This window comes from Macrosteles quadrilineatus, unplaced genomic scaffold, assembly GCF_028750875.1.
Source record: "Macrosteles quadrilineatus isolate MER2022 unplaced genomic scaffold, UCM_ALF_1.0 Scaffold_1__1_contigs__length_201487025, whole genome shotgun sequence".
NCBI lineage: Eukaryota > Metazoa > Arthropoda > Insecta > Hemiptera > Cicadellidae > Macrosteles > Macrosteles quadrilineatus.
In genome coordinates, this window is record NW_026542594.1 from 151455632 (window position 1) to 151479019 (window position 23388).

At 35.3% G+C, this 23388-nt stretch overlaps 1 protein-coding gene across 1 annotated transcript in view; it reads left to right on the top strand.

Annotated features, from left to right (window-relative positions):
• Positions 1–6697: 6697 nt before the first annotated feature.
• Positions 6698–23388, top strand: part of LOC128987502 (polyribonucleotide nucleotidyltransferase 1, mitochondrial) — a 29023-nt gene continuing 12332 nt past the window's right edge. Inside the window, exons 1-4 of the mRNA XM_054408385.1 lie at positions 6698–6931; positions 13415–14329; positions 16706–16879; positions 19054–19247. Of these exons, the coding sequence (XP_054264360.1) occupies positions 6801–6931; positions 13415–14329; positions 16706–16879; positions 19054–19247 (1414 nt within the window). The 5' untranslated portion in view covers positions 6698–6800. The remainder of the gene's footprint in view (positions 6932–13414; positions 14330–16705; positions 16880–19053; positions 19248–23388) is intronic.

Here is a 23388-nt window from a genome sequence, read left to right on the forward strand (position 1 = left end):
AACAAGCAAACTACAACATTTTACAATATTCTCCATAAGAATAACATGGGAATTTTAAATTTACCATTTTTTTAGTTTTCTCCGTAACCAATAACCGTACAAAAACACTTTGATATACTGAATTGTTTGTTTTTTAAGCTCTTTAAGAAGGTCTAGAGAAAGATTGGGAAATTTTGTGTTTTGAGGGTAAGAAGTGAGAAATAGTTATTTGTGTAACTAGTGGTGAAAGTGGCACTTTGCTGCACACGAGAGCAATGTTTACGCACGAGCCGCAGGCGAGTGTGGAATGATCTCGAGTGCAGCAAAGGCCTTTTTCACTCGTGTTACACATTATATTTTTCCTACAGTCACTATAAAGCATATAAATAATTAGTCTTTCAAACACTATGCAACATGTTTTTAGGTTCAGTTGGCAACACAAATGGTGCCCTAGAGAAAGTAGTACCCGCGGTCCATATCACTCCGCTATTTTTCCTCGGCAAGAAATGTGCTCCGCGTTTTGAGAATATAGTTCCGTATGTTTTTGTAATTTGAAGTGGTTTCCGCGCCTAAAAAAATGCTTAAAAGGTATTTTCTTGTTTATTAAGATCGTAGGAAGGTTTTAAAAACGTTTAAAAGAAAAGTCCAGAAAGTTCAGAAATACTGAAACTATAAACACGAAATGACAGGTTAAATCGTAGTTATAATAGTCAATCAGCTGCTCATAGTATAATTATCTTTAAGTGTTGCCAACCTATTTCCAAGCGTACACGGATTACGTGCATAATGGAACCACGCTGTTTTGTGTTGTTTCGTTGGAATCCTGATGTGCGGCAAAGTATAAACCGTACGGCAAAGTATAAACCGTACGGCAAAGTATAAATATGCAGCAATTAGCAGCTTTCTGTACTATAAACAGTACAAGGAAGCCAACTTTATCGGGTGACTGTAGGAAAAACCAATTTTTACCCCATAAAACCCTGTTCCCATGGTCCGATCATGCTGGATTGCGAACTCATTCAAGTTTATCCTGCCTTACACCTTCAAACCAAATTTCATCAAAATCGGATAAAAATTACTCAAGTTATCGTGTTCACGGACATATATATATATATATATAAATCTATATATATATATATAAACACATATATAAAAATTTGAACGAATGGTGTTTTTGGCCTCTGGGGACATTAAAATGAAAAAGTAAATCGGTCCCGGGCCTAAGTCTTACCATGAGACCTACGGTAATAGCTACTTCCCTATAGGGAAATTCGCTAAAATTGTAGGTTTTTAAACGCTTTGGAGGCATTCCCGTGAATTTTTTTGCAACTACTGTAGCCCACGTTGTCAGTTGATTCGACACGAGGTATTTTCCTTTTTTCCATTATGGGTAGTTATAAATTAGACATGGCAAACATGATGAAATCATTGACTATACACAGAATATCTATTCTGTGTATAGTCAATGGTACAATCCATAGACAAAACATCAATCATAGACTAATCAAAACAAGGATGGGGGTATCTTTAATCTATGGTACGTTTTGCCTCGTCATTGTAATCCCACTTGAGATCAGTTTTTTTTTTAGATCAGTTGAGGAGATTAGTTGAATGACCTACATCCCTAAATTTTTCTCGAAAGCGTTGTTTTAAAGCTAACTATGTCATGGCATCAATATTCTACTTAACCTGTTCCGTATATACCACCAAATCAACCCTTTAGTACGTACCAAAAAGTACTTGTCTAAAATACGTACTTCAAATCGTATCTGACCAATCGCTCCTTTTGGTAGTAAAGGCATCGTTGGCCTTATCGGATCCGATTAGTGTCACTTCTGGCGTCCATCAAGGGTCTCTGTTTGGCCCTTTTTATTTAAGATCTTCATAAACGACATAGCAGATATCCTGGACGTTAGGTTTCTCCTCTTTATATACGACCTGAAACTCTTCTGTGAGATTTCCTCAACAATGTTCACTTTCAGAGAAACCTTGACAATGTTATTCATTGGTGCCGAATCAACTCTATGGAACTGAATGAGAAAAAGTGTGTAGTCATGCAGTTCACACACTCTTCATAGATGAACTGTTTCAATTGCCATATTTGGTATTCAAGTTCTGCAGTCTGTCAATGAGGTCCGCGACTTGGGGATTTTCTTCACATCCAACCTTCACCCTGGCGCTCATATATCTCGCATCAGCTCCAAGGCCTACTCCGTGCTTGGTTTCAGAGCCACCAGAGGACCCTTTTCTCTTACCACCATTAAAACTCTCTTTCATGACTCTCGTTCGCTCAATTCTGGAATACAACTCAACTGTGTGGTCCCCTTACCAACTGGGATTGATTAATGTACTAGCTAGAAAAAGTCCAAACCCGTTTTTTGAGACTGATTAGAGTCAAGATGGGTCTTCGCTACACGGGAGTTGAAATCGACGACATACGTTAGCTTGTAATAAATAGGCAAGCTAATAAACAGTGCATGTAATAAATAAATAAAAAATAAAATATCAAGGCTCATCATGCACGAATTTCGCGGCCGAGTCACTTCTTTGGCGTCGTTCTTGATGAGGACAATGGGCAAGATTCCCCCTATCTAGGAGGTACCGTACTTTAACACGAGCCTTTAATTCGAGTAATATTTGATGTAAAAGATCAAATAAAGATATGTAATGCATAATTTATAATTTTTTAATGCCGGAAGAATAATATGATGGGTCGTCCAGTGGTCGAAAACTCGACCAAAAATAATGTACACGCATATTGACTATTGGATACGGAAGCAGATCCCATCTTTATGGACCAGCTGTTGCTATTTTTTAATTATAAAACATGTAGTTGTGTGAGCTAGTCAAAGAATGCGTGTCTAAAATTATATTTTATAACTAATTATTGTTTATGACAAAGTTGATGGGTCTTGACAGTTGCTTTGCTATAGCTCATAATTAGTCTTTCCATAAGTTTGACTCGGTAAAAAACCTCGTGTATTCACAGAAATCAGTGCAATCTATTGCTGGTGGCTCACATCCAACTACGACAAATGTAATTAAAACTGGCAACAACTTTAACATTGGGATGGAATATGTCTAGTTGTAATTCAAAGGTACATGCTTCTCTATATTTTCACCCCTCCCTGTAAATAAAACATGTGATTGTAATTTCTTCCATTTGTTTTGATTTTCTGTTTATTAGCAAATTTCCCAAATAGGGAATAAGCAATTACCGTAGTACTCATGGTAAGACCTGGACCCGGGACCGATTTACTTTTTCGTTTTGAGGTCCCTAGAGACCAAAAACACCATCCGTTCAAATTCATATATATACCAAATTTCATCAAAATCGGATGATTTTTGCTTGAGTTATCGCGCTAACGGACACACACACACACACACACATATATATATATATATATATATATATATATATATATATATGTCCGTTAGCGCGATAACTCAAGCAAAAATCATCCGATTTTGATGAAATTTGGTACAAACATGTAAACCTACGTTTATTCGAACGAGTTCGCGAACCAGCATGATCGGACTATGGGAACAGGGGTCTATGGGGGATTTTATGGGGTAAAAATTGGTTTTTCCCATTTTTGACCCTAAAAACTTAAAATTTAGCAATTTCTTTCCAAACCATTTTGTAGAGCTTAAAAAAAAAATAATTTAGTATATTGAAGCATTATTGTGCGCCTAATGGTTACGGATAAAATTTAAAAAGAAAACTGTAAATTTAAAATTCCCATGTTATTCTTATGGAGAATAAATAAACCGTTGTAGTTTGCTTGTGACATATTTTGATCCAATTTTTTAAAATACAATAATTTCTTACTAAACTATTAAGATTTTTACAACAAAAAACACTTTTTTTACCCTCCCTGTTGCAGCAAACCTAAGTACTTGTTAAACTAATGCTATTTAAATAGGGAATAAATGTGATATTTTTAAGGAGACATTTTAGTGTGAATCCAATCAGGCAAATGGAAATTCGCTTAGTCTGCAGGTTTGCTGCGGCGGGGGTATATTTCGTTGTTATTTTGTCACCAGCAAGGCAACCCATAAAGCCCATGTTATTTTTTATTTCAAATTCATTTTTTTGCTTATACTCGGGCCTATTTTAACTTTTAAATGGATTCTACACATCTACAGGAAAATATCTTTCTAACGGTATGCGTAGATTTTCCCTGCGATGCACACGAGCTGAGAAAAAAGGTTTTAAAGAAACATGCTTGCCTATTAATATATAGAAGATTGGAAACATAATATGTTGAGGTAAAATGTGTTGAGCTAAAAAAAAGGAGGCAATTTAATAATTAGAACAGCCTTGCCTATTCCGGTTGGTTGTATACTTGTCCACTAGAGTGCACTTCGTATAGGATCTATCTGTCAAACATTGCAAATGTAAACAGTTCCATATCTGTCAAACATGGCAAATGTAATAATGAAATCTTATACAAAAAATGTAAAAAATACCCCCGCCGCAGCAAACCTACCTACTAAGCGAATTTCCATTTGTCTGGATTGAATTTCAATTAAATCTAATTAAATAACATTAGGTTTAACGAGTACCTAGGTTTGCTGCTACAAGGAAACTAATTAAGTGTGTTTTTGGTAAAACATTTTTAGCTTAGTATAAAATAAATCAATTTGCCAAGCTTGATCAAAATATATCCATGAACAAAGCACACTACAACAGAAAACAATTTCCTCCATGAGAATAACATGTGAATTTTGAATTTACAATTTTTAAATTTTTTCAGTTACCAATAAACAGTAAAAAAAACACACTTCAATATACTAAATTATTTTGTTTTTAAGCTGTCAAAAAAATTTAAAAGGCAAATTGGGAAATTTAATTTTTTTAAGCGTCTAAATGAGAAAACCCAAAATTTACTTCGTAAAACCATGGTACAACCCCCATAACACCCCGCTCCCATAGCCTGATCATGCTGGTTCTCGAACTCATTCAAGATTATGCGGCATTACACCTTTAAGCTAAATTTGATGAAAATCGTATAAAAATTACTCAAGTTAACGTGTTCACGGGCGTACACATATTATACAAATTTGAACTAAATGTGTTAGCGAATTTCCCTATAGGGAAGTAGCTATTACCGTAGGTGTCATGGTAAGACTTAGGCCCGGGACCGATTTACTTTTTCATTTTAATGTCCCCAGAGGCCAAAAACACCATTCGTTCAAATTTTTATATATGTATATATATATATATATATATATATATATAGATTTATATATATATGTGTCCGTGAACACGATAACTTGAGTAATTTTTATCCGATTTTGATGAAATTTGGTTTGAAGGTGTAAGGCGGGATAAACTTGAATGAGTTCGCGATCCAGCATGATCGGACTATGGGAACAGGGTTTTATGGGGGGTTTTATGGGGTAAAAATTGGTTTTTCTCACTTCTTACCCTCAAAACACAAAATTTCCCAATTTTTCTCTAAACCTTCTTAAAGAGCTTAAAAAAACAAACAATTCAGTATATCAAAGTGTTTTTGTACGGTTATTGGTTACGGAGAAAACTAAAAAAATGGTAAATTTAAAATTCCCATGTTATTCTTATGGAGAATATTGTAAAATGTTGTAGTTTGCTTGTTTATGGATATATTTTGATCAAACTTGGCAAATTTATTTATTTTATAGTAAGCTATAAATATTTTACTAAAAACACACTACTTTATTAGTTTCCTTGTAGCAGCAAACCTAGGTACTCGTTAAACCTAATGTTATTAAAATATATTTAACTGAAAATCAATTCAGACAAATGGAAATTCGCTTAGTCGGCAGGTTTGCTGTGGCGGGGGTATTTTTTTGCCTCTATGGAGACATCAAAATGAAAAAGTAAATCGGTCCCGGGCCTAAGTCTTACCCAATAGCTACTTCACTTTAATAGGTAAATTCACCAAAACGTATTTTCCTCAAGAGTGACGGAAAAACATTACAGTGGTGATCTAGATGTCATGTAATTTTGCACAACCTCATGACAATATTACTTAAAAATCCCATATGTCCGTAAACTAGGAATTTACTAGCATCGAAGAGTTCTAATTAAAAAATGGATTGCCTTTTTACTCGTTTACGTGCATGGAATCTTCAACAATGCATGGTCATTCAATGCATTTATATCGTTAAAGTTTGGCTCCTTAAGTACGTGTTAGCTTCTTTTGAACCTATAAATATTTTTAAATTCCTTCGGATACGTGTAACTTTTACTAAATGCTTTCAGATCTGAGTGAGTACTGTTATCTTTGGGCCTGATGCAACATTTTTACGTTAGCTTTTGGAGGTTGAAATTATTGGGAGTTATTATTAATTTAATGTGGTTGGAGCCTTTCCATTCGAAGCTATGGAGCGTTCATAATAGAACATCGAATGTCGATTTAAATGACAATTAATTAAGCCTGCTAAAAGAGCAAGCACATACATAGCCTTAAGCCAAAAAATCATTTCCTATTTCGAACAAGCTCGAGACAAATTTATAGAACAGCCATTTTTTAAAGGTGAAATAGTGTGGCTACGTGCTAATTCAACCAAGCCAGCTTGTTTAAAAACAAACTAGAACAGAAGAAGAAGAAGAAGGTGAACTCGAACTGTCTGCTTTTGCTGTGTGAAGGTACATACAATAATTTGGAGGTTAACCTAACCTTTACCTCCAAAGTCCAAAACTGTTCTTTGGCAGGGACAGGGACAGGGACCAATATTAATATTATAACAAACACGGTGAAACTATGAGAAATCTATGGAACGGATAGTAATTTAGTTAGGCCTGTTAATTTATCATCTTAGAAGTACAAAATATGTCCTCCTATAAGTCAGTGAGTATTTTACGTTTGTTACCTTCAAATAGGACTAATTATTCGGTCGGGACAAGAGCTTACCGGTACTACAGTAGTAAAACAAATCAAATTGACATTGAACATCATGGGAGGTAAGCTACAAAATCAAATTCTTGGCCATTGTATGACACTATATTACAATCAATACAGCTAAGCTGGTCAAATGTCATGGATACTTTGTAATCTAGTTTAATTTGTTTGTATTATTAACCCTAGGGATGTAAAAATATGCAAGCCTAAGTTGTTTTTGTTTTTTTACCCAAAAAAGGTGGATAAATTAATAGTCTCCATAATCCTTAGCCTGGGGCCTAAATATAGGCTATCCACAATTTAATTTTAGGAAATCTCTATAAAATCTTCTCTAACTTATCAATATTTTGATGCTAGGGTCTCTGATGGCGACTGCTTGTATTCCCAGCAAATCATCACACAAATCATCAGGGATTTTCAACTGCTTTGCAGCATATACACTATAAGTTAGGTCTAAATCATTGAAATAAAATAGTCATCTAGACTTGATAACACCATAGACCACAGACACACACCATACATACACACATAGACTTGAATAGCCTACGTCATATACTTGATCTAGTCTTATAGCCTACATCAACATCCTAGATCCTCAGATCCGTTCTCCTAACTTACCTTGGATTAGTGACTTCGAACAGGTGAATCACATGCTAGGCTATCAACTAGTGTGGCACTGCTTGCTTTTGCCAGGCCATTTACCAAGAATTCGTTGTTGTCTTTTCTTGAATTATTCTCCCAAGTGAAAGTGTTTAGGGATAATCTAATTATAACTACGACGAAAAAACGAATTTAAACTATAAAATTATGAAATGTATTTCTCAATAGGCCTAATGTTTTCATGACTAGGAACAATATTGGACAACAAAACAGACAGCTGATGGTAAAAATAACAATCACATCATCTGCATGACTATTACAAATAATTAAAAAAGGCAGGCATTTTCAAAACTTTCCCTTGTTTGCATAGTCATACCGAGAGTCCAAGATTTGCAGTCTGACTAGTCGCTGCGACTAATCCGTCATCAACATAGAGTGCAACAATGATTTTTCCAGCAGGGGTAGGACAAAATGTAGACGCAGGGATCTTCACGGCTCTGTCGAAATCCTAAGCCTTTCATGAAGTCGTCAAACCGTTTATTCCAGCATCGCGGTGCCTGTTTCAGGCCGTATAAGCTGCGTTTGAGACAACAAACACGATTTGTCCCATGTGAATATCCTTCAGGCTGCTTCATAAAAATCTCTTCTTCAACGTCTACGTACAAGAACGCAGTTGAGACGTCAAACTGCCGTAGAACCATCTTCTCAACAACTGTGATGGACAATATTGATCGAACGACCTCCAGACGAGCAACCGGACTGAAGGTTTCCGCATAATCAATACTAGGTCTTTGCGCACATCCTTTGATGACCAATCTCGCTCGATATTTGTTAACACTTCCACCAGGATTGCGCTTTATTCGGTAGACCCACTTGTTGTTGATATTCTTCTTTCCCGGAGGGAGTTCGGTCAATTCCCATGCACCGTGTGTATGCATTGATGCAATTTCTTTGTCCATTGCTATTTTCCATTCAGCACTATCTTCTGAACTCTGATGGCTTCAGTGTAAGACTTAGGTTCATCGTCAACAAGAAGAACTTCGGCAAAGTTAGCCGAGACGTAATCGTTTACCCACTCGGGTTGCCTTCTTTCCCGAGTCAAGTGCCGAGTTGCAGGATCGTTGGATAACTCTGCATCTTCACTATCACTGCTACTTGACGGGTTCTCAGTCAGTATAGGCTCATCATTACCCTTCACTGGAGAACTAGGCTCGTCAATAGTCTCTTCAACTTCTTGCCAATCTACTTTGACGTCATTGGTTTTCTCAATCTTGATGGGCCACTCAACTTTCTTGTCACAATCTCCAACAATTTCTTGAAAAACGACGTCACGAGAAACTACGATATCTCTTCTCTCTGGAACATAGATTCGATATCGTTCTTCGCCATCGTATCCAACCAGGTAACCAACCACAGCTTTCCTGTCCATTTTCCGCCTCCTCTGAACAGGAACATGGACATAGCACTTTGAGCTGACCACTCGCAGATGTTTGATCCTCGGCTTTTGACCAAACCAGAGCTCAAAGGGTGATTTTTTGGCAACTGCTGACTTTCCCACTCGGTTCAAAACGTAGCCAGCAGTGATGACAAGTTCCGCCCAGATCGATGCAGGAAATGTTACATTTGGATTGGCATACTTGAAGGTCCGGGCCATTTCGACGATTGTTCTGTTCTCTCTCTCCACAGCACCATTTTGTTCGGGTGTAGGCCTATACGGTGCTGTCAGACGTTGGTTAACACCATATTCTCTTAGAATTTGACGAACTTCAGCGTTGTCAAACTCACCACCGTTGTCGCTGAGAAACTCTCTTGACGTGATGACCAATTGTGCGTGCTTTAGCCAACACTTCACGCAATGCTTCCTTCACAGCAGATTTTTCCCTAAACAGTATCGGTACCTTGAAAAGTGGTCTTTTATGACGATCAAGTATCGGCGACCTCCGAAGGATGGGTCAAACGGGCTGCAAACATCACCGGATAACAACTCACCTGGGGCTGAGGGGCATTCTCGTGTTCCAAATGGTAGACGGTGTGCCTTCCCAAACTGACACGGTTCGCAGATCTCGTAGTTGGCTGGCACTTTGATACCCATTTCGGATTCGAGCTTCGATCGGACGTAGCGTTTATCCATGTGACCCCAGCGCTCATGATATAACTGCAGAATGCGATTGTCTTCTGCTGCATTAGCGCAAACCTCAGATGGTTGAACTGTGTGAAATGAGGCACGATACAAAGTTCCACCACAGTTTTCGAGTACCTTTGAATACAGTTTGTTCGTTAATAGTGAACTGACACTTGGTATTAGTCGATTCAAACCTGCTATTAGGATTTTGATCATGAGCTGCGAGAATGGACAAGTTCCGAGAAACGTCAGGAACATACCAGACATCGTAGAGTGTGAACGTTTCCAGTTTTCCATTTTCATAGTTCGCTACTTCAACTACTCCACTGCCAAGAGCTTTTATAACTTCCTATCCCGCCGCCTTTACTGTTGCGTTCGAGTTTGCAGGAAAAGGTTTGTACTCCGTGAACCAACTCAGATTTGACGTAATGTGCCGCGTAGAACACTGACGAATCCAATGACCTTTCCCCGAACAGTATTTGCACGAAGTGTCACCTTTTGGTTTCCTATTCTTCTGACCACCACTGTTTGTGGCACTAAGAATGTCACCAGCTTTTGAAGTAGGAGCAACATTACGCTCATGAAGGATCAATGCAGATGAAACATCTTCAAGTTTCTTGCTCTCGTTTGCCTTCATAAGTAGGTAGCTAGACTTGAACGATTCAAAACGCTTTGGCAAAATGTGTAACACTTTTGACACAAACAGGAGCTCAAGAAAATCTTCGACTGTTTGGATGTTACGCGTTTTGAGGCCAGCTGCAAATTCACGGTTTTGATTCTTCAATCTTGAAAGCACGTTAGGGGCATCCTCGGTATTATCCCATTCCATACTGAAGAAATTCAAACACTGACGAAACAACTGGTCTTCTGCCTTGCTATCAAACTGCTCTACCAAAATGTCCCACGCTTCCTTAGCTGATAATCTTCCGGAAATACGTTAAGTAGATCATCACTAACGCACTGAGAAATGACTATTTTTGCCTGAGTCGTGGATTTGTTGAATTTATGAAGTTCTTCCTTTTCGGCATTAGTCGGAGGCTCAGAGAGGCTTTTCTTTTTTTCCCTCGACGATATCAACCGCGTCGAACAACTCTAGAACATCCAACACTTGATCTTTCCACGTTGGCCAATCTTCTGCTCCTTTCAATGGTTTTATACCTTTCACGTACTCCATTTGTAGAGCTGGACGAACTCGATCGAAAGATATACCAAAGAAATAATACTCTTGAGACAGAAAATTCCGTCAGAATAAATTGTTCTCACCGTTTGCGTAGTAGACTAGATTTCCCAACACTGTTATGTACTTAAAACAATGCTGGCGACCATAACCTCTTGAATTATTCTCCCAAGTAAAAGTGTTTAGAGATAATCTAATTATAACTACGACGAAAAAACAAATTTAAACTATAAAATAATCAAATGTATTTTTTCAATAATGTTTTTATGACAAGGAACAATATTGGACAACAAAACAGACAGCTGATAGTAAAAACAACATTCACATCATCTGCATGACTATTACAAATAATTAAAAAAGGCAGGCATTTTCAACATCTTTCTACATTGAATACCAGTAGTTGACTGTAGTAGTTTTAAATTAATAAGTAATTTATTTGCCAAATTAACAAATACAATTTGCATTAGCTATGTCAATACAATTCAATACAATACACTGAATACAAATCAGCAACCCTTTTACAATAAATACAATTAAAGGAAAAAATCTTTAAGGATGTTCAGAATCAAAACTCTTAGTCGTCTTGTACAGATCAAAGAGATGATCACCCTTGATCATCATCAGATCGTTGCTCAAGGGGAGTTTCTTTTTACAAGGTTCTTTTATCTGTTTTGTTATTTTTTGAAAGGATATATCAAACAGGTATTTTAGTTTATCGTAGAAGCCCTTAAATTTTTCATCAAGATCATCTGTAGCCAGCATATCTGTCCATGCTTCCTTAGAAAGGTGATGTCTGAAGACCATCTTCTTAGAGTCATTAAATTGCCTGTAGACTAAAGTTTTCCCACCTGGAGGTTTCCTACGTTTAGGGAAAGGTATTTTAACAGTATGCGCGTAGTAATCCGATAGTGTTGAGATGGCTACATCACTTTCAAGGCTAATACAGTTTGTGAAAATGTGATCGATTAAAATTTTGGAATGAAGTGCTTCTCTGGTGTAGCTTCTGACAATGTTGGATAAGCTTTGTTAAGAGGACATGTCTGTCCTGTAATCTGTATCAATTCAATTTTAATAATTCATTAATGCCTTAATTAACTTATTTTATTTAGTAAACTGAGTTTATTATAATACACTTTGCCTATTGGACACAGTAACAACAAACTTAAATTTATGATATAAATAATAAGTAACTTAGATTAATGTTGTCCATATGATTTTGAATGATTTTACATGATCCTTTTAACACTTTTATGGCTATTTCATTTTTTAAATTTTGATGAAAGATTATATTTAATTTGTCAAAAAATTGTGTAATAGTCCCTCTTGTACCAATCATTATGCCAATTACTGATATAGAATTGAGATTATATTTGTTTCTTAAATAGTTTTCACATTTACTATACATTTTTCCCTTTTCTTCATCTACTTCCAAGGGTTGATTTGTTGATATTTCAAACCTTATAGTTGGATCAATTATAATTCCACTTTTAGATTTTGTATCTAAATTGTAGTTTGGTTAATTGCATGTAGGCCTGTGGGTTTATGTAGGCTAATACATAGGCCTATGCTGCATAATGGGCCTAAATATTAAATGGTTCAAACCTATTTTTATATTTTGTTTGCCTATTTCAATATTGTTTGCAAAACTTACCCTACTGAATTTAAAAACAGTCGAATCCCTCAATTTTTTTTAGTTCATGATTTGATAAATTATAATTCTAAAAAATTACTTTCATAAAGAGCTTTTTATGAACTCCCTTTTTTCCTTGAAGGTACAAATAAGAGTGGAAACAAACCAAGGGCCTAGGGGCATAAAAAAGTCTTCAAGAGTTTCAGATCGTTACTCTTAATTTCCATTTAGTCAACTCGCCAACATTACAATAGCTGTAGGCTAAGTACAAGACAAAGCAAAACAAATGTTTGAAACTAAAAAAAAATACATTTTCCACCAAATCCAACTAGGCCTATAATAGTTCAAAATTTTAAAGAAGAGTATTGATAGAGAAATATATATCATCAACTAACGGAAATGCGGCAAGATTGGTTTGTTACAGACAATCTAGCTAAAAATTCACTGAGGACAAAGGTCTATGGTTTTGAATCAACATCTCTACCCCCTCCACTCTGAGCTTGGGGTGGCCAGCCATGACGTCATAAGTTCGGAACCTTTATACGTCAGAAAATCTTGAAATAGGGAGGTCTCGTCATCACAATTAGCACTTAGGCCCCAATTTTTTAGGACCACCTCAATCGTCCACATTTCAGGGGATCTCTCTCTTCTAAACGAAGATGAGTGAACAATGGGTGTTGAGTGAATGAGATGACAGCTTTGTTACCGCACTGAACTAACCAAGATCAGCTGGTTCTTTATCAATAAGCTGTCCACATTTGAAACTTCAAATATTTTTTACTCTTTCCTAGAAACGAACCAGCAATCTTCTAACTAGGCGAGCTCTATATCCACTCAGCTAATAAGCTATACAATAACTAACAATTTGACTTTTATGTGTTTTGTAGTGTGGTAAAGAATAGGTAGGAACAGCTATTTGTCTTGGTAATGAATTATGTAAAATATTGCAAGAAAAGGGGGGAACAGAATGTATTTTATGAAAAGAAAACTGCTGATGTAATTTTAAACTTTTTCAGGGCATCTTTAAAACTATCTACAGGAAAGTATGCTAGATTTGCCGATGGGTGTGCAGTAGCACAACTCGGAGAGACCTCAGTGATGGTGACAGCCGTTTGCAAAACTAAGCCAACTCCCTCAGCATTTCTACCTCTGGTTGTTGACTATCGTCAAAAAGCTGCTGCTGCTGGCCGTATTCCTACAAACTATTTTAAGCGTGAACTAGGACCATCTGAACACGAGATATTAGTCAGTCGTCTGATTGATAGATCATTAAGACCATTGTTTCCAAATAAGTTTTACTTTGATACTCAAATAATGTGTAATTTACTAGCAGTTGACAGTATACACGATCCTGACGTGTTGTGTATAAATGCTGCCTCTGCAGCTCTAAGTTTGTCTGACATTCCATGGAATGGTCCTGTCGGTGCCGTTCGAGTGGGACTTTGTAACGATGAAATAGTAATCAATCCTACACGAAGAGAGCAAGCCAATAGCAGTCTCAACTTGGTAGTTTCTGCCACATCACAAAACTTAGTGGTAATGCTTGAAGCTTCTGCAAACAATGTTCTTCAACAAGATTTCTTAAAAGCAATAAAAGTCGGAGTGAAAGAGTGTCAAAAAATCATCCAATCAATTTCACATTTGCAAAACACTTGTGGAAAACCAAAACGAACTTTTGAAACAAAGACAGAATCGGATGTTGTAATAGAGGCAGTTAAAACATTGTGTGAATTGCGTCTCCGTGAAGTATTTCAAAACTATAAACATGACAAATTATCAAGAGATGAAGCTGTAAGAAATATTCAAACTGATGTGCTAGAAAAACTAAAGGAAGGCATGGAGTCACCTCCAGATCAAGAAACGTTATCCAGAGTATTTAACAACATAACCAAAGGCATTTTTCGTGATTTAATTTTTGAGAGCAACAGGAGGTAAGGCTCATATTATTTACCAATCCTAATTAAAAATTTGCAAGGGTACTTACCCTGTAGTGTAGTGTTATAGATAGGAGAAATACCCCCGCCGCAGCAAACCTGCCGTCTAAGCGAATTTCCATTTGGCTGTATTGATTTTTAATTGATCTATTTAAATAACATTAGGTTTAATGTTATAGGCCCTAATGCTAACCACTGGACATTTTATCCTTGCAGATTACTGAGACTTCTTAGCCTAAGTTACTCTCTTATTGACCTCAACTATACAAAATGTTCTTTTTGTAATTTGTTGTAATAAATTCTTGATTCTTGATTCTTGTTTAACGAGTACCTAGGTTTGCTGCTACTAGGAAACTAATAAAGTGTGCGTTTTAAGTAAAATAATTATTGCTTAGTATAAAATGAATATATTTGCCAAGTTATTTGATCAAAAGATATCCATAAACAAGCAAACTACAACATTTTACAATATTCTCCATAAGAATAACATGGGAATTTTAAACTTACCATTTTTTTAGTTTTCTCCGTAACCAATAACCGTACAAAAACACTTTGATATACTGAATTGTTTGTTTTTTTAAGCTCTTTAAGAAGGTTTAGAGAAAAATTAGGAAATTTTGTGTTTTGAGGGTCAAAAGTGAGAAAAACCAATTTTTACCCCATAAAACCCCCCATAAAATCCTGTTTCCATGGTCCGATCATGCTGGATCGCAAACTCATTCAAGTTTATCCCGCCTTACACCTTCAAACCAAATTTCATCAAAATCGGATACAAATTACTCAAGTTATCGTGTTCACAGACACATATATATATACATATATAAAAATTTGAACGAATGGTGTTTTTGGCCTCTGGGGACATCAAAATGAAAAAGTAAATCGGTCCCGGGCCTAAGTCTTACCATGAGACCTACGGTAATAGCTACTTCCCTATAGGGAAATTCGCTAAAAACTATCTCACAACACTACCCACTAACTACTTTAAGTTTATTTTCTGTTTCTTTAGAGGTATTAACCATTTAACTTCCTTAAAATTTTCAACTGCATGGAAAGTCTTAGAGTAGACAGGACAGACAGTACTCACTAATAGTACCCACCTTGTCTGAAACCACCCTAAGACTTTAAAGAATTAACATTTGATGAGTTAAGTATATTTAATAACTAGCTGTGTACCCGTTCTACGCACGGGGATCTTATAATATTCAGTTGAAACCTTCTTATATAACGAACAGCAGTTGGTTTGCATATTTTAAGATATGCTGGCCAAACTATTATACATAGCTTCATTTTATGTTGTTTTTTGTTGTTCCGGATCGGTATGACAATCAATAAAAGGTTAAATTACCTCTGTGTCTGCCGGTCGATCCTATAACGGTAGGCTTACTTTTATTTTTACTATCTGATCTCGTTTGCATGGCTCAATCACGTCCTGGTTGAAGTTCGTTCGCTACGCTCACTCACCTGTATGTTGGAGCTCGTTCGCTGCGCTCACTTTCCTTCAGGTTAGCTCGTTCGCTACGCTCACTTGCCTTCAGGTTAGCTCGTTCGCTACGCTCACTCGCCTCCAGGTTGCAAATTAGCTGTTGTCATAAATGTAAAAGAAATAATAGTGCTAGTGCTGCACCCTGTTGGTAATCCTTGTAACTTTAATGCTATTGAACATCACAGAACAGAACCAACTTGTTTAATTGAAACAGCTGTTAAGATTCAATAATTTCATTTCTCATAAGGTTAACATGGGCTTCCAGAAATTCCACGTCAAAAATCGACAAAAACTTGATTTTCAAGGGTTTACTGTTAAATATCTAACTGTCTCATATTCGATGAAATACGTCTAAAACCATCTCATATATGTATAGTATTTGGAAAATAAGTTTCAGGCGGGACAGTGCTATAGTTATTGAGGAGTAGTTGTAATAAAGTGCGTATTTTAGCGTTACCAAGAGAATGACAGATAGACAGACAGACAGACAGACAGACAGACAGACAGAAATTGAGATAAGGTTTGATTCGGTTTCTCTGACCTATGAAATGTAAAAATAACCAAAAAGTTCATTATTCTAAGCAATGTACAGACAAAACTCTAATTTTATTTATATAGATGTTTTCAAACATTCCCTTGACTCTTACAAGAGATGTAGGTTTCTTGTTATCTTGGACCAAGTCTGTCACTGCATTAATACTTCCCTTTTGGGGAAAACACTAAATTTTATTGTCCTTCTCATTAATTAATTTTGTATTATAGAGATTAATAACTATATTATATATTCAATGCTTCATTATTTTCAACAGATTCAGCTATTACATTATTCAACTGTGCAATATAATCTGCCCAGACAATAGATCAATCAAGTGTCTTTGTTTTGAGTGAAGGTGTGACGGGCGAGATATGGACCAGTTAAGGGACATCTCTTGTGAGGTTAATCTCTACAAGCCTCTACATGGCTCAGCTTTATTTCAAAGAGGACAGACACAAGTGTTATGCACAGTTGCTTTGGACTCTATTGAATCTGCCTTAAAACCAGATCCTGTTTCTATGCTTATGAGGTAAGTCATAAGGTTTTGGCTGAGTATAGGTATATGTTCTCTCAACTAATAATAGCCTATTATCCAATAGTCTATTATATAATATAGGACATTAGACTTATTAATGTAGGGAGTGTGGAATGTGTCAATATCTAGGGGGAGTCTCCTACAAAGTATCTTCTTCATAGGCCATACACTGAAAACGCATCATTGAAAGAATGGATGAATTATTATGAAGTCGAATAAATATGATTTAATATACAGTTTATTCGTAAAAAACATTGCCTACAACTGTTCAAAGATAAACCCATCCAAAGCTATAATACTGAACGAGAGTAATGACTGAACAAAAGCAAAGTAATCCATTTTTAATTCCTTTACTGTCAAAACTTCTCTTATGTGTTTGAAAACAAAAATTACTTTTCTAATTTTGTTTATCCGATACTTCAGTTAGCAAAGTACATTTCCAAGTGGGCCGGACTATCAAATTTTGGATAAAGGATAGACAATAGACAAGCATTCTTTATTAATTTAAAAGCCAGTACCTAAATATGGTACATTTAATAGTGTCATGAAAAAATGAAATGTTATTTAAAGTCAGTAATGAAATAAATGAAGACATTGAGGATATTGACCTCAACTGAATAAAAAGCGAGTTCTACTAGTTATTATTTTAACTTAGCTTTAACCCTGTTAAAATTATCTTTTATTTTTGTGGATTTTTTTGACTTGGAAATTTCTAAGTCATTTGACAAACTAACGGTATTTTGAAAATAACATCATCCTCAAAGAGACATAATGCTAAGGCTGGCGATACTTGGAGTGGTTTCTCCATATGGTAATTAGATAACAAAGACACAAAAGCGGCCCTAGAAACAAAACCCACCTATGTTCTAATCTAAACCCCAGGGTTGGAAATCTTAAGTCTACATATGTACATATAATACTTTGAAAACTCAGTTGGGGCCTATATCAGAAATATTTATTGACAATTTAAGTAATATTTTGATACAATACAAAATACAGTATTTCAAAAGTTTGAAGTAGGCCTATTGAAAAAAACCCTTGGTGTCATCGAGACAGTGACAATATCCTTATAAAAGCAAATAATAGCTATGGCAAATTTATAACTTTAAAAATGGTACTGGAGCCATTATAACAGTTTTATTGATTTCTCTTAACTCGTTTTGCTTGGCCAATTTCTTGAGGATAACCTCCAAAGACACCCTTATACTTTGCAGCTTCATTATCATACTCAGCGTTCACTTCGTAGCGCTTTACTCGTTTATAAGGCGCATTCTCATCAAATCTTTCTCCAAACGATTCTTCATATTTTTCTCTGTCATCGTTGTAATCTTCATTTTCTCCTCCTACTTCATTTTCATTTTCTAAGGAGTCCAGCTCATTTGGATCTTTCAAATTGTGATCTATACTTGGCAAACTCTCCTGAGATTGTTCATAATCTGCATTTCCATCAACAGATTCATAACTTGCATCATTTGTTTCAACTTGTGCTCCTCTGGTTCCAACCCATATTATGCAAAGAATAAGTAAAGTTTGCATTTTTTGTTTTGTTTTAAACAACAATATTAAATCCAAACCAAACAAAGTTTTAATATTGAGTTATTTAGTTCAACAGCTGTCCCAATGCATTACAGATTTAAATGTAATCACTTGGTTTTGCACAGAAAACAATAATCATGTATGTATGATGAATTAAGCAAAGGGTGAGGAAGTAGAATTATTCTGAAAATTAATGCAATGTCTTAGAAATACCAAAGACAGTGGTAATGATAGAAATACAAAATGAATTTATTTAACTATAGTGATAACCCTTTAAAAATTGAATTATTGTCAAACTTCAAGTTTCTTACCTTATTTTTGTAAATATGATATCATTGATATCACATATCTTTGTGGTCTTCATTAAAACTCCTCATATTATATAAGTTGTATTATGTTAATTTTTTAAAGGATATGTATACAATTATTTACATTAATTGAAAATTAATGTGACATTATTGGAAGTACAGTACCGGTACTAGACTTTTTTCTTCTGTGTTTCTTCTCTGCAAAAAAAGTCACTTGATCTATTTTGTCAGAAAATATGTAAGATCAGAACTAAATATAGTAAAACATGATGAAGACATATGTTTAAAGTTTAATTTTTATGATTTTTTATGTTTAATTTGCAGTGGGATAAAAGAGAAGAATTTCTTCCTACATTACGAGTTCCCTCCGTTTGCCACCAATGAGATTGGCCGGACGGGACCTTTTCAGCGCAGAGAGCTTGGACATGGAGCTCTGGCAGAGAAGGGAATCAGGCCAATAATACCCAAAGACTTCCCTTTTACCATCAGGCTAACATCAGAGGTGCTGGAATCAAATGGTAACTAATACTGTTTAAATTGATTATTGCTGAACCCTCAGGGACTGGACAAATTGTGGACTTGGTTAAGGTTTAAAAAAAAAATGATCTCACTGATTCATAGAGTGTAAGACTGGATATTAGTTATCAATTAATTACTTATGTCTAATAACAAAGAGGCAGAAATCTCCACACTTCCCTGACCTTTAGATTGCAATAATATTGTCTCACTTTAGAAACTTACATGTCAAGAAGCTTAAAATACTAGTAGCTCTGATTCTGCTTTTCAACAGGGTTCGAACAAAATACATAGGCTACCTACATTATATTAATAAGTCCTTATAGATGTTGCACATACAAGTATATTACTAATGATTATGGAATGTTATATATTTTCTATAAACAATGCCATAACCCTAGAATAAACTCCAATTAGTACAGTTAATTAATAAATCCTTTTAAAGGCAAGTAAGCAACCCACAAGAAAACCACAAAATATTTTTTTACACATTTTATCTAAATGTAAAGGTTGTGTGAAATATGATTCCCTACGTAGAAATATCAGTGTTTTTGAAATAGTCATAAAAAATAAATTCTACATACATATTTTCTTTTTTGAAAAACAACCAAAATTTTTGTTGTCATGTAGGAAATAATTGAATGCATCAACAGAAAATAAATAATATGATAGGCTACTGCATAGTAGAAAAAAAGATCTTTGTGAAAATATAAGTTATATGTAGTTGAATTCTAACATTTCTGAGTTATTTACGTCAAAATGTAAAATTTTGAAGATTTTTTACAAATACATAATTTTTATGACATTTTTAAAGCCAAATAATTTTTTTGCAATCAACCTCATAGATTCAGAGGGAATTGTAGGGAATTTATTGTAGTTTCAGAATATGTAATAATATTGTATACAATTTAGTTGTCGACAAATTTAACAGCTGTTTTTGTAGTCAAGTGACCAAAACTTTCCACCGCCAAAATCTGTTTTGAACTCTCTAGTTTTTCAAACTATGTTACTCGCTACATAATACCATAGACAAAAAGAATTAAATATAGACTGTCAGCCGTGCTGCAGTTACCATATGTTCTGGTGCACACCGCTGGGAGCGCTGTGTAGTTACGTAGCAAGTATGCCGTAACTACATGGCGCTCCAAGCGGTGTGCGTCAGAACCCATGGTAACCGCAGAACGTCTGACGATCTGTAGGATTTAATTATTTTTGTCTTTGATAATACTCGCTCAATAATGTTTTATACATGAAAATTAGTCCTCAGAATATCATCTTTATAATGATATAAAATTCATTGTGATTTAAAACGGTTTTCATAATTTAATAATAGAAAAATCCGACCCATGTGGTCTTGGCCAATTAATCGACCAGCACCACCAAAACCACCACCACCACTGAGGACTCGTTTTAATGGTTGATAATCGACCATCGCCAGATCTACGGTTAAAGAACGCAACTTAGCCTTTGGTCAAAATATTATAATAAGAAACGGTACATGTAAATCTTGAATACAAATTTATACAAAAAGTTTGCTCATTTCATTTTTTTTTTCATCCCATTGGTTGTAGCATTGACTATACACAGAATAGACTTCCCATGTAATCTTACAATTTGAAGCCAAGAAAATAGATGAAGTTTGGGACCATCTCACCAGAGGGTGCTAGTGTATTGGGTTAAATATGAATTAAAATCAATGCAGTATCATTGCAAACAGGTGATCGATTAATCACTTGTCATAGAATATTGCCAATTGGTAGACCATCTCTACAGATTGCACCACGCTTTTTTTGCTTAAAATTTGTTCAAATACTTGGGAAGTCTATTTTGTGTATAGTCAATGGTTTTAGCAAGATAGATACACATACAGCCATCGTGTCTCTGTTATAAAATGTTCAGTCCCACAAACTCGGTGCAATCAGGACCAGAAGGTGGATTGGTTTGAGAAAATACGGGTTCTCTGAAAAAAAGGGACAATAATTTAATCTGACATACGGTACTCAACATTTTTTTGTTTTAACCTTAAAACTATTTGTCAGGGAAATCTTAGTCTTCTTACTTGACTGGGACGGTGACGGCGTCCTGTAATCTAGCTACTAGGAGGTCACGAATTGTGGATATTTATAGGCATGCACTGTGGATGTGATACTCCCTGGTGTGGATTAACGTCCACACTAGTGAGTACTATGACTAACTGCAGTACTATCATGATAATTAAACCAAGTCGTTAATACCAAGTCAAAAATGTGGTTTGGATTCCACTATAAACTGTAGTTGCCATTAGCTATATGGGCTTGGGCTATTAATTAACATCTGTGTCTAAGGAATATGTCGGCCTTAGTCACTAACAAGACTACAAGATCGCGCCACTCATCCTACACTCATGTCCATTCATACTTGGCTTAAATACCTACTTTGTATGGTCGCTATTTCAATGAAAAGTATTAAAACGTATTAAAAGTGTTACTGTAAAAAATTTGGTTACAAGGGTTGAGTAGCTGAGTGGTTGAGCCTTATCTACTTCAACAGCAGTAACAGCACTAATATCAAAAATCAAAACTATCACCCAATTGTTAGATCTTATTTTTAGGCATCACTAACCTTGTTGAAAAAGGAGTCCTTCTCACAATATGTCCACTTCCCACACAATCACAAATAAAAAACAAAAAAAAACTTAAGTTGTCTATTTCCGACGTTTTGCCGTACTATTGCCAACTTGCAGCGTTTTCAGGGCTACCTTACTTTTCTCAAGGAAATCATAATATGTATGCTCGGTTCCCTGCTATTCATACCAAAAGGCGATTCCTTGTCAACACTACTCCTCCGTTAATAGTGCACGGATTAAAAAAAAATGTGTCAAAATTAAAAGCTTTTAAAATGTTGAATCCCTCTTTCACTGATTCATGTAATAAAAGTACTCAGGCTTTACCCACAGGCCTTCAAAGTTATACTGCATTCCTTAGAGAGAAATATTATATTATCTTGAACAGATTTATTATCTATGTATTAATGGGCAAGCATATTTCTTTAAAACCTGTTTTCTCAGCTTGTGTGCATTGTAGGGAAAATCTACGCATACTGTTAGAAATATATTTTCCTGTATATATGCAGAATCCTTTTATAAATTAAAATAGACTCAAAAATAAGCACAACGAATTAATTTTATATATTAAAAACAATTAGTGTAGGCGTTATGAAATGGGTTGCAATGCTGGTGACGAAATATAAACAGAGAGAGAGAGAATCAAAACAAATGAAAGAAATTGCAATCTCGTGTTTTTTTTACAGCGTTGGGTGAAAATAGAGAAGTCTGTACATTACATTTTTTTGGTCGAGTTTTTGACCACTGGTTTTCGGCCTCTAGTAAGGATTAATAATTGCATACTAAAACATCTGTTGATATTATGGAGCACAACACATGATAACTTAGAGCTTACAATTTTGTTGGCTGAATGAATATTAATAAACTACACCATGAAGTCATCAACATCCTCATACAATATGTAATGCAATTTTTGTGAACGCAACTCCTCCCTTATTTTTTAATTTAATATTTAAGGTGTCAATAAACTGTCCTCGGTTTATAGTTTTACAATAATGCTTTAGATTTTATATAAATCTGTTCCAAAAGGCACAAGCGGCCGATAAAGTTGGTTTTTTGTGCACAAGATTAACATGGACATACGGTAGTAAAGCAGTTGCAGTTCGCAGAAGCAAAATATTCTCTACTATCAAACAAGAATCCTTATAACAATCATACATGCTTCAATGCATTGTTAATATGTTAACAAGGTTCAAAGGAAAACGGCTAGAATTCCAACAACAACAAACAAAACAACAATCAAAACTCAGTGCGTAATTTTACATGAAATTCCATGATGCAAGAAGAACTCGAGCAGGAAACAAAGTTGCATCTATTGATTGCCAGGTACTTTTACCTAACTCTTTTCAAGGTAGTTTGTGCAATCTACACATAGAAATTACTTAGGTGCAATGGTTATTGACTGTCAACTAGGAAACCCTGACTTCTTCAACCCGAATTTGGATTAAATCAAATTCAATTCTAAATACAATGATGTTTTATCTATCTTCACAGTTTAACAATTGAAGTCAAAAGCAATGTGTACAAATACAATTAGATAT